Source organism: Cibotium barometz, chromosome 8 (assembly GCF_041138505.1).
Source record: "Cibotium barometz isolate CiBa-2024 chromosome 8, ASM4113850v1, whole genome shotgun sequence".
Classification (NCBI taxonomy): domain Eukaryota; kingdom Viridiplantae; phylum Streptophyta; class Polypodiopsida; order Cyatheales; family Cibotiaceae; genus Cibotium; species Cibotium barometz.
The window spans coordinates 40,108,341-40,121,223 of record NC_141053.1 but is presented as its reverse complement, the minus strand read 5'-3'; the positions used below and the strand labels follow the sequence as shown (position 1 = coordinate 40,121,223).

At 53.2% G+C, this 12,883-nt stretch overlaps 1 protein-coding gene across 8 annotated transcripts in view; it reads left to right on the top strand.

Moving 5' to 3' along the window:
* LOC147636256 (uncharacterized) overlaps positions 1 to 12,883 on the top strand; it is a 92,703-nt gene that overhangs the window by 59,098 nt on the left and 20,722 nt on the right. For 7 of the 8 annotated variants that reach the window (XM_086801692.1, XM_086801693.1, XM_086801696.1 and 4 more), the window contains 2 exons: positions 82 to 155; positions 247 to 369. In XM_086801692.1, coding sequence (XP_086657818.1) covers positions 82 to 155; positions 247 to 369 — 197 coding nt within the window. The remainder of the gene's footprint in view (positions 1 to 81; positions 156 to 246; positions 370 to 12,883) is intronic. The other variant, XM_086801698.1, reaches the window with a different exon arrangement.

Genomic DNA, 12,883 nt, shown 5'->3' with positions numbered 1-12,883 from the left:
ACCTGATCTAGTAAAAGCCACACATAAAAGGACTATTTTAATCCACTATATGCTGATTTTGGAATGCACTATGTAATGCAGAACTGGGAAGAAACTCTGTCAGGAGGGGAGAAGCAGCGCCTTGCTGTGTCCCGTTTGCTATACAACAATCCAAAGTATGCTATTCATGCTTACCCTTCTAATCGATGGAAAGGATGTTGAACTTGCTGCCTTCTATATGCTCATGACTCCGTTTTTCCTCTGAAGGTTTGCTGTACTAGATGAGTGCACATCAGCTGTTAGTGCAGACGGGGAGGAAAGTCTCTACAAACAGCTGCACATGAGTGGTATCACAATGCTGTCTATCGCACACCGACCAGCTTTAAAGAAGTAACTTCTTGTCGCAGCAGGAATATTTCATGTTTTGATCAACTGTATTTGGGTCTCTAGAAATTTTTGGAAGGCATCTAATTGGCATATTTGAGAGTGTGTTAGCAGTACTGTATCATCTTCATAGGAAGGATGGAAACCATGGTCTTTGCCAGTCTATATAGAGCCGACCTCTTCAAAGTAATCAACAAAATCAAGAAAAATTCTGCCCGCCTCTTCTTCTTCGGCTTGGTTCAGCATACAGGGTACGGTTTTGTTTGTTGGTCTTTGGTTCTATCCCCTTGGAGGACTCCATCCACTCCACCTTCCCCTACCGAGACCATCCTGCATTGCCAACTATCTGAAGCAGATGTTCAGCTTTTGGTAACTGCTGTGGTCTCTTTGAAAGCCTCTACATTGATATGCAAACTCGTTTGGTAACCGTCCGGCCAGGGGCTTGATTCGGGACCTTCTGCAAGCTGCTTTGATCGGCAAGCAGGGATGGATCTGTGATATCCTGTTCCTAGGGAATGGTTACATCCAGGTGGAGTTCGACTCTGCTGCCATGGCAGACTGGGTCCTGCTGCTCCAGAGCCCCATGGTGTTACACAGTGCTCATGTGTACTTTGCTCGAAGGCACCACGGCTTCTCACCCGACTCTGATCCCCTGGCATCCCTGTTAGGTTCCTAGTTATAGTTTGCGTCTTGGGGACCCCCAAAGAGTATCACAACCTTCTCCATGCGGTCGGGTAATACCCTCGGGCAGGTCATTGAACCCCCAAGATGACAGCTTCGACGGTTGCAGCGGGTCTCTCGTCCATCAGGATGCTCTTAACCTCGTCGAAGAACCTTCTCGAGTTCCTCTCGATTCGTCGCCTCGAGGACACTCATTTTCAGCGGCGAGTTGAGTACACTGGACTCCCCCGACAGTATTTTGTTATGAAACAGCTTGCGCGGACCTGTTCACACCAGCACCCCAGTGAGGGCCGCTGCGCCCAGGTCCTCGGCCCGCCCCTTGGGTCTTGAGGATGGTGCTCTCTCCAACTGCGGATGAGAGACCTTCTCGTGAGCAGGTTTGCAGCAGCAGCCGTCCTCTGGGCAGCAGTGGCAGCAGCCTGCTCGCCAGCCACACAGACAGCGGTGCTAGCGGCACCCACTCAGGCTTCGATGTGGGCCTCAAAGTACGGTTCTTCCCAGGGAGAACCGGTATTTGCATTTATCTTAGGATCCTGATGCAGAGCATTTTGGTGACCCTTGCCTAATTGACACCATTAGCCAGTGCTAGCCATGGCGAGAATGTAGCTGACAGCTTTGGTTGTAGGAGGGAGGAGAAATCCTTTGAGGTGGATGGCATTGAGGCACACCTCTTCGTCTTCCTTCATGTCACGTCACCAAGGATTACATGTACCTACACTGCGAGGAGGTTCGCCACCAATCCGCTCTTGGCCACACCCAGGTGGAGTGGGGCTTTCTTGATGGATGGATCTGTGCTCAGTGCTGACATGGAGCGTCTTGGGACTGTGATTACTCGCCCTTTCGAAAGCCTCATGAGCTGAGTCCACAGCCTCACCTCACAGTCATGTGGATAGCATCATATAACATTCGTGTGGCCTTGGGGCCACCCAGTGCTGCTGCAGGCAGAAGATGATTATTCACGAGGAGCTCTAGCGTGCCTTGGTTGGTGGCGTCATTGACATTTTATTCATTCAGGAGCGTCATCTCATAGTGGGCCATATCCGCTGCTGTCCATACCGAAGCCCTGTTCCAGTCAGTGACATTTTTGCAGAGGGTATGGGAGCTCCCCCGACAGAGATACCCACACCTAGCACTTATCTCTTCCAGGCAGTTAGCAGCAGACGGCGATACACGATGTTGGTACACCCAGATGTGTACCTGGCTGAGATTACATGGCATGACGATTGATGCACTCCCTCCATTTGATTACAGCCTGGACTGCCCCTTCTTGGACCTTAGTTACTCTGAGCAGAATAGGGTGATCAGGATGGACATCGTGAGGCTAGATGCACAAAGGACATGGTCCAGCTCCCCCTTTACCACTAGGCACGAAGATGGCTCAGTATCGGGACCATTTTCTACATCTTTCCTCAAATGGCTTTGTGACACAGTCTACATACATGGACACCCATCTCTCACATGGCATTCGCAGTGCCATTGGACAGATCCGCACTTCATCACATCAGCTGAGGTTAGAGATTGTCAGATACGAGGGGATGTCACGGTTACCCGCTCGCTGAAGCTCCCGCCCCCCCCCCCAGCTCTGCGCACCTTCGCTCCCCCCCCCTTTTTGCCGCTGCGCCCCCCCTCTCCTGCCTCGCTGCTGCGCCGCCCCCCCCTTTTCGCCTGTTTCGCCCCCTCCCCTCTGCGCCATTGCGCCTGCCCCCCCCGCTGCTGCCTGCTCGCCATCCCCCCCCCGCTTCCGCCTGTTCCCCCCCCCGCTGCCGCCTTTTCGCCTTCACCCCCGCTTCCACCTGCTCGCCATCCCCCCCCCGCTTCCGCCTGCTGGCCCCCCCGCCGCCTCGCTCTCATCTCGCCGCCTCCATTCAGCAGCGCCCCCCCCCCTCTCCTTCTCGCGTTCGCCGCCCCCCCCCTTCCCTCCTCTGTCGCGCTGCCTTCCCCCCCTTGGGGGTTTTCCGTCTTCCGCCTCTTGGTGTGCAGCCCGCTTCTTGCTGGGGTTTTTCGCTTTCGCCTCGCCTTCGCTTGAGCTTCAGACTCTGATGGAGACTCCTCCCGCCTCGCCTCAGAGGGACTCTTCCGCAGCCCCCTCGCCCGCCCCCGAGGTCATCCCCATCAGGCTTTCTCTTTCGCCGGAAGAGGAAGCGAGCCTCACCGCAGAGGTGGAACGCCTTCAGGCTCACTCCACCATCTGCCGTATAGTCGGCACTCGCCCCAGCAGAGGGGAGATCAGGGATCTACTTCAGGCTCGCCTTCTTGCAGATGTGGGCAAGATCCTTGATGTACAGCTCTTGGGCCGGGGACATTATCAGATCGAGTTCGAGGCCGCCCAGAGCGTTGCCAAGGTCCTTGCCATGAGTCCTCTGGATATCAGGGGTGCTCGGGCTTTCTTCAGGCCTTGGCAGCATGGATTTGACCCAGCTGCGGCGGAGCAGGGAGAGCGCCTCTTCCATATTACAGTTTGTTTCCCTGGTCTCCGCCGGGAGTATCTTCCGCTCCTCTCCAGGCTCGGAGCATTGGTGGGCTCGGTTCTTGAGACGGGCCCCTCAGCAGCTTCAGTGGTGGCCAGAGCAGCTGGGCTACCTTCGGTCAGAGTGTTGGTATCTGACATCTCCTCCCTTCCTAAGGTCATTCAGCTACCTAGGATAGGGGGGGGGTGGATAGATCAGAGAGTGGAGTTCTCGGGGCTCCCGAACCAGTGCTTCATTTGCAGGCAGGTCGGTCATTTGGCCAAGGCCTGCCCCCGCAGGAGACCTCGGCCCTCACCACAGCAGCAGGCCACGGATGGCCCGCCCACAGATTCGGCTCGGCAGGCTGCCTCAGGGACACCTGCTCAGGCCACAGAGACCTCGGAGTGGCAGCCTGGACAGGGGCGCCGTCGAGGGAGACAGCCACAGCAGCACGCCCAGGTACCGCTGCAGCAGCAGCAACAGTCTCAGCCTCACTGGGTTCCCGTGAGGAACAGATTTGCTCCCCTTCAGGAGGAGACCCCTGCAGCGACCGAGGACCAGGAGATGCCAGCTCCCCCTCCTTCACCTCCCCCACACCCATCCCCTCCCTCCGCCTCGCTTCCACCTTCGCCTCCTCCCGTCCCCGCTCCGGCCTCGGCAGCGGCTCCCGCTCCTCCTCCCTCGCCTCCCCCTCCTCCCCCTCCGCCCGCCTCGCCTTCCCGGGAGGTTCTGGCAGCTCCCTGGCGCTCACCTGCAGTCCGGAGGGCGCTGAGCACTGACCTCGCTCGAGCATCACAGAGGAGACCTATGCCGATTAGGGCTTCACGGATTTCATCTATCCGCAGTCGGCTGAGTCGTCTCGGCATTCGACAGCGCTCGGCGGCGTTTGATTATACCTTCACACGGCTTTTTGGAGCAGAGGGCCCCCATGAGCCAGCACCCATCCGAGTGCATGTAGTGATACCCCCGGCCCGCGGGGAGGAGGCACTAGACTCAGCGGTGGCCTTCTCGTTCCCTCTATGTGGACCTTGTGATCGGGAGTGGACTCTAGAGCTCGCTCTCAGCACGTTGAAGACTCAGGCAGTTGAGTTTTCTCATCACATGAGCGACTTGGAGGTTACAGATGTGCTAGGCCGACTTTGGGAGTTGGCTCATTTTGTCTTGGATCCCGAGGGAGTGGATACATCCGGGGTTCGGCATTTGGTCGTGCGCATTGTTGCAGATTTGGCACGCGACCCAGGATATGTGAGTATTCACGAGGTTACTATGTCCGAGCAGGAGGCAGTCGTCATGGGTCACAGCCACTGGCGCCTGATCCGGGATACTTGCAGTACACCGGGTGGGCAGACTCGCAGCCGTTCGGATGGGGACTACTCTCCATCCAAGCCGCTTGCGAAGGCCCGCCGCACGGCTGAGACAGCCTCCACCTCAGTAGGACATCCATGAGGATCATCTCATGGAATGTACAGGGCCTTGGCGGAGCACACTTTATACGCTATCGAGGCTGCTTGAGGCAGGAGCTACAGAGATGCCTGGTTGGTGGCAGCATTGACATTCTGATGATGCAGGAGCATCACTTGGGTGAGAGCAGGATCCGGAGATATGGTTCGGTGATGCCTGGTAGATGGGATACTTTCTGGTCTGCAGGGTTTGGTCCTTTGGGAGGACAGGGAGGAGTATGCATGGTTATTGCAGATGCATGGCGGCAGGCCATTGTGGATCGAGGGATCATTGTGCCTGGTAGAGCACAGTATGTCATTCTGAGGATGCATGATGAGCTATTGGGTGTGCTCAACATCTATGCGCCCAATCATGCTAGTGCCAGAGCAGAGTTCTGGACTCAGGTTACAGATGCATTGCCAGAGGCCGCACATTGGTGTGTTGGGGGAGACTTCAACATGCTTGAGGACCCGGCAGATAGGGTGGGAGGCAGTCATGTAACAGTGCACGGCACGGAGCTTGCAGCTTGGGACCGGTTTTGTATGACATTGAGGATCACGGATGCATGGCAGCATGGGGCTTTCTCCCGGTCTCAGGACAGTCTTAGTTTCTCTCGGTCGGATCGCCGGCAGGGAGGGACTAATCTATCTCGGATTGATCGCTTTTATGTGGGCGATTGGTTGGGGGAGCGAGGGGGCTCCGTCGGCATTCTTGCTGGCACCTCATTTTCAGATCATGCGCCAGTTATACTGACTTTGGAGGAGGGGACACGGGAGCCCAGCTTGCAGTTGAGGATCCCAGAGAGGGTACTTGCAGACCCCAGTCTCGCTGAGGACATTGAGAGGATCTGGCATGATAGTCAGTGTTCTGACCAGGATGCAGCGGGCCAGTGTGCCCAGGGACTCATTGATCTTAGCTCTTTTCTACACGCTGCAGCTTTGACACGACTGGGAGAGATTCGCGAGCGGGAGCAACGGCTGAGACGCAGCCTTGCTTCGCTACAGCGCCTTCAGGAGCAGCAGCCTGCATGTGAGTGGGTGGCGTCCCAGCTGAGCCAGGCACGCCAGGAGGTTAGAGAGGCAGAGGAGCAGAGACATGAGTTTTACTATCGTCGACAGGCCTCTCAGTGGACACAACTTGGTGATAGAGTGACTGGGGAGTTTTTTGAGATCACTGGACCCCGTCATGCGCGAGCAGGGGTTCGCCAGCTTGGTAGACCGGATGGATCGATAGCTACTGAGCTCGGGGAGATCAGAGCCATTGCCACTGCTTTTTATCGTGACTTGCTTTCAGCAGAGCCAGCCACTGAGGATCGAGATGTATGCAGACAGACAGTGTGGGCCCATGTGCAGAGGAGGGTCACAGACCATATGCGCACAGTTCTAGGTGCGCCTCTGTCAGAGATTGAGCTTGCCGAGGCCTTGAGGGTCCTGCCGCGACATAGTTGCCCAGGGGAGGACGGACTGACGCCGGCCTTTTTTATGCGCTATTGGGACCTTTTGGGGCCAGGCCTCCGCAGGGGCTTTCAGCATGTTTTGGACACTGGGGTGATGCCGCAGAGCTTTTCAGAGGGCTTGATCTATCTTATCCCCAAGGGGGAGGGAGTATCGGATGACATTCGGCATTGGAGGCCTATTACGATCCTCAATACTGTATACAAGGTCTTGGCAAAGGCCTTGAGTTTGAGGATCCAGCCCTTCCTGGGGGAGTTGATTCATGCTACTCAGACAGGATTTGTCAAGGAGCGCAGTATCCTTGACAACATCTTTACTTTTTGGGAGGCGACGGCCCGAGCTAGGTTTCTTGGCGAGGACTTGGTCGTGATGCTTCTCGATTTTGAGAAGGCATACGATAGAGTTGATTGGGGATTCTTAGAGGGCACTATGCTGCGCCTGGGCTTTGAGCCAGGATGGATCAGAGGGGTGGCAGCTTTGTATTCCACAGCTCGCAGCCAGGTGCTGATTGCAGGAGGTCGGGGGCCGAGTTTTGAGCTGACCAGATCAGTCCGTCAGGGGTGTCCTCTCGCCCCTTTCCTTTTTCTCTTCTTTGCGGAGGCTATGAGTATGTATTTGACGGCAGAGGAGGTTGGTTTGAGAGGACTTCAGCTCCCAGTCCGGGGGGAGGATTTGCTTGATGCAGAGTTTGCAGACGACACGGGCTTATTTTTGCATGGCCAAGAGGCCAATCTTATTCGGGCAGAGCAGTCGCTCCAGGTTTTTAGTGCAGCTTCGGGAGCATTGATCAATTGGCGCAAGACAGTGGCCTTTTGGATCAGTAGTGCTCCCACTCCGGCATGGAGTCCGGACCCCGGTTTTAGATGGATTCCCTCCGGCACAGCAGTGCGGTATTTGGGATGCCAGATTGGCCTCGATTTGTCACCTGAGCAGCAGATTGCCCCGCTTCTTCTGAGCATTCGGAAGAAGCTATTGTATTGGAGTACAGCTCGACTATCCTTGGCTGGGAGGGTGGTGGTGGCAAATCAGGTGCTGTTAGCGACTATGTGGTACATTACGTCTTGCTGGATTTTCTCGAGCTCTTGCATCAGCCAGGTACAGAGGCTGATCAGGAACTTTCTGTGGTCTGGGCGGGACGGTCAGCCAGCCCGGGCAAAGGTTGCATGGGCAGTTATTACACTTCCGCTGGCTCAGGGCGGTTTGGGCATTATAGATCCAGTCGATCAGAGTAGAGCCTTATTGGGGAAGCTTATTGTTCGGGGGTTGCTTCCAGGCGCTGAGCCTTGGAAAGAGCTCCTCTTGCAGCGACTGCAGGCCCGGGCGCCTCCTGCAGGGGGTACTTGGGCACCAGAGATTCGCTGGATATTCATAGAGATGAGGAGGACAGGCCTCAGTAGAGGATGGGAGGACAGATTTGCTTTGAGTATCCTGCGAGCTTGGGAGCTACTGAGACCGGGGCTCTCTCAGCGGCCTCCGTCTTGTGTTGAGGAGCGGGCCAGGCAGCCGCTCATCTGGAGCCCAGCGGTTCGTACAGAGCAGGGTCATATGCTGGGTTCTCGGCCTCGTCTAGCCTGGGGACCTTTAGCGGCAGGCCCAGCTCGTAGTTTTGGAGACTGGCAGGCTTTCTGCAGTCTACCAGAGGAGACCCAGGTGGAGAGGCTGAGTCACTTCAGAGGGGGGTTGATTATGAGGGATGATATTCGGGAGGCACTTACAGAGGAGTGGTTCACACCTCTCGAGCCAGTGGCCCCACGGTGGATGGGTGCCTTCACACAGTTGGAGATCCTGATTGCTGTCAGAGCTAGCACTGAGGATGGCAGATGCCTCTATTATGAGATTCAGGATGAGGGCCGACTCCAGAGAGTGGAGGTGGAGTCGCCTTTGGTTGCAGAGTGCACCTTTCAGAGGATTCGGGTAGTGGCTGCCGCTTCTCGGAAGTGGCATATTGACCCCGACCCTGCTGACGTGCTCCCGGATTGGCGCATATGGGCATATGCAGCGCGCCCCTTGGCCCGGCTGCAGTGGGACCCCGGAGAGTACGAGTGGCATGATCCTTATGCATCCCTTGAGGCCACAGAGATCACATTTTTCCAGTATACTGTTCGGCTGGGACGGCATATCTTGACGGCGAGGAGGACGGTTTCTCCAGCGGCATCGGGGCATTGGCGATTGCAGGGACTATCACAGGAGTTCCTGGAGGATTTCTGGGCTCGGCTCTGGGCTAGTCGACAGGCCCGCAGGATCTCGGCTTTTCAGTGGCTGGTCGCCCACAGGGGCTCAGCAGTTGGCACTTGGCTTGTTTACAGCGGTCTTCCGGCGGCCTGCGTCCGATGCGGCCACCCTATGGAGACACAGAGACATTGCCTTTGGGACTGCCCTCAGGCTCAGCAGATTTGGCTGCGGATGCTGCGTATTCTGGCCCCCCTCTCTCCAGAGGGTATGTTTACGTGGGGTGCCGCTGCTTGGTCGACTTCGTCAGGGCCTGCTATGGGCTATGAGATGGAGCAGGGCAGTCAGGCCATCAGCTTTATTAGGGGCCAGCCTCGCCTGGTTCCGGCACCGGATTACTCGTCCGCCAGCTGGACACAGGAGAGGGATTTACGATGGGAGCTCCTAAGCAGCCTCACCATCTGGTTCACCTGGAGGGCCCGGTGCTTCACGGCCTTTGAGGGGAGATTGGAGCCACCAGCAGAGACTGTTCGAGGGATTTGGCAGGAGTTGATCCACACCCTGCGAGGACAGTACGACCGCATCCGGGGAGACTCGGATGAGGCGATCTTACGGCGCCAGGCCTTTCATACCACTTGGCGCTGCGGCCCGTTCTACACCCTACACACGGGATCCCCCCGTTGGCACTACAGGCCACCTGTTTGGCTCTTCCCCCCCCCCATTGTATGATTTAGCCGTTCAGTCCTTTAGACTGATGTTTGTATTTTGCAGCACCTAGGGAGAGTCTCCCGGGCTGCCATGATGTATTCACTGCTCTTCTCTCTGTTAGGAGCAGGAGAGATCTCTTTTGTAGCCCTACGGGCGTTTTTTTTACATAACTAATGAAAGGATCTTTTCTCGGAAAAAAAAAAAAAGATACGAGGGGATGAAGCCAGAAGACCGCATTTGTCAGCTATGTTACCAGGAAGCGGAGTCAGAGGAGCACTACATATGCCGATGTATTGTGTACTATGAGATACGAGGGAGATACTGGTGTCTCTTCCGAGAGGGTTTTGGACCATTACGACATGTGATGGAGTTTGAGGATCAGAGGTGTTTAGGGATTTCCTTATTGGAGCTCAAACGCCATCGAGAGGCTCTCCTACGAGCCAGGGCAGCACACCAGGATCCACCCCGCTAGCCAGCCATGACATTTTTTTTCAGGGCCAGGACCGCCCCGGCAAATACAACCAGGACTTCCACTATCTCCTCGACGAGCCAGATGTCCTTCAGGAGGAGTCACCCTTGATAGAGCCATAGCACTTTGTCGAGCAAGACGTCCACGCTTACCAGGACCTCGTCCATGGCCACTTCATCACCGGTGGATTAGAGCCATCATCACCTGCTGCAGAGACGACTGCCCCGCCACTTTAGTTTCTCTATCTTACAACACCCCATGAGAGAGATACTAAGATGAGCAGATTACACTAGTCTTATGCTAGTTGTAGATATTATACACTTTTGTTGTACCTTAGTAGAAGTATTTTCCTTACATAGCTGTTTAGGACTATTTTAGGACTTTTTTAGTCCTTTTTGTCTTCCTTTTGATGAGACACCATCAGCTGTGTACTATGTTTTGGTCTCATAGGCCACTTTGGCCTTTCGCAGACGTTAATATATCTTTCTTTCTTTCTAGATCGGATTGCCAGGGCCCTAGGCCCAGCTTGACCAAGTTGGACTGATTTTATGTTGATTAGTGGGCCTGCAATTGCGGCGGCACAAGTGACAATTTAATAGGCACCACCTTCTCTCTCCAGGCCCCTGTCATCCTCCACATGGGCAAACCGTGGAGTTAGAACCACCAATAGACCGCTTGCATCCCGGATTACCTCATCCAAGACCTAGAGATTTGTCAGAGCATTGATGAGGCATGGGATGCTTATTCTTTTGGCCCTAGGGTTGCTTCCCTTGACTTGGACAAGGGTTAGCCAGATTCTCCAGGTTGTCACCACTCCAGGCCTTTCGTGAGTAGGAGAAAGGTCTCTGCCGCCGCAACCTTGCCTCTCTTCAACGCCTTGAGGAGAAGACCCCCTATAATACCCTTGTCTAGTATACACCTGTAGTAGAGGAAATATAAAGACATTGGCATCTAGCTCATGGCCCAACCATAGAGCCAATCAAGTTCACCCTCAAGCATGAAGGTTACCAGTAGGACACACCCCTCTGGTGTATGCACAGAGTAGTCTCATGCGCCTCAAGTCTAGCTCTGAGGAGCTCCCTCTCAAGCTGAGTCCAAGTCACTTATATAGGACTCCTATAAACCAGGAGCCATAAATAGTCCATGCCTCGTAAATACTGATGACCTCCCCATTTAGATGCCAATGATAAAGCTAGCCATCTTTATCAATCGGTCTACAATGACCTAGATTGAGCCCCTTCCAATTTCATGTAAAGCCTACTAAAAAATCTATCGAGATACTTTTCCATTTGTTCGAAGGAATTCAGAGCAGATGCAACATATCCCTAGCAGGTGGCACTGGGGACACTTCCGCACATAATCCTCTACACAAGATTTCATATGTGACCATTAGAATTGTTGACCAACCAATGCCAAGGTTCTCTATATGCGCGGGTGCCCCACACTAGGTGCATCATGGCACTCATACAATATTTCAGTTTGCACGTCCATATCATTGGGCACACAAACATCACCATTGTTAAACAATAATCCACCTCGAATGGACTACTTCGTCAATATCTTTCTCTGTGTAGCACTCATCTGACCATCCAGAACATTTAGATCTTGTGGGCTGCTGCCAACTTGGACCAATTGCCATTAGATTCTATGGAAGTACAAACCATCTTGGCAATGTCCTTTGAGAGACAGATAAAAGTCGGTCGATATCCCCATAAAGGTGACATCATTGACATAGAGAATCCTACTAAGGGCATCGACAACCTGATTGGTTACTCCCTTTCGGTAACGGATCTCCAAATACAACTCCTCCATGAGTTCAACTCATTTGGCCTTCTGGCCCCCACACGTGAGGCTGATCATAAACATACTTCAGCGAATGGTGATCCCATCCGTCCATACCGCAAATGCGGCACCATATAACTAGTGTCTTGAAATCTTTAGTGCATAAACAATAGCTAGAAATGGAATGAGTTTCGAGTATTGTGCACTCCACTATCTTGTCAACTCTTGTTTTTATTGTTCAATGTGAGAGAGATTCAATGTGTGTTAATCTGTGTGATCCCCTTGTTACTCCTGGACATATTGTCCGGAGAACCATCCATTGTTAGTGTGCCAGGCAGCCCAACCTACTACACATAAGAGCATACATTCATACAAAGGTCTGTGTACTGAGTTTCTGTCAGAGCTCCGGAGATACAGGGCAGACTCAACCATAATGAAGCCTAGCACTAAGGATCATAACAAATAGAAAGAATTATTACAACAAAAAGGTAGTTGATAGGGCATATGCACCACTAAGCTGTTTTGGTTGTTTTTCTTGATAAGTAATATAAGGATCTTTCTCCTAGGAAAAAAAAAAGGTTCGGCATAACTGCCACCTGCACAAATCCCAGTATCACATTGGTGATTTGGTCTTGGTGTATCAACGCCTGTTACTTGAAATGGGAAAAGAACTAGTTCCAGCATGGGAAAACCTGTGAGTGTGTGTGCGTGGGGGGGGTGTGTGGGAGCATATATTGATACCAAGTTCTACACCCACTTTTGGGCATTGATGACGTTAATGGGGATGTCGTAGTATCTAGTCCATACTATGCATGATGGAGTTGATGGTTTATTGTCTTGTGGGTGACTACCATGAAGTTATAAGTTGCACTTTCTTATAAGGTGAATTTGGGCATGTTCTTGAATTCATCTAGGTTTATAAAATGGCTAAGTACAAATCCATCTCCAAAAGGAAACGCTAGTCAAGATGAACAAAGGGGAGGATGTAGTTCTCCTCTCTAGGAAGAGAAGGCTATCTCATACATGTTGGTATTTTAGGGTTAGGGTTCACATAGCCTAAGGAGGTTGGAAGAGAAACATGGCTATGGTGTTGGATTTGACAATGAGATAGAGAGAGGAGAGAGGAAACGCAAGGCTAAGAAGAAGTACACGACTAAAATGGATTGTTTGATTGATGCATAATATGAAGTAAGCCTTTGTCTGTATACCAAACCCTTTGACCCTTATTAAATGCACACTTATCCACCCATAAGAGGTGGTTCACACACACATAAACACAACCATATAAATGAGTGTGTACACCCTTTTTATGGATGTTCACACACACACATATGGATACACAAACACACAATGCACATATTCCAACACCC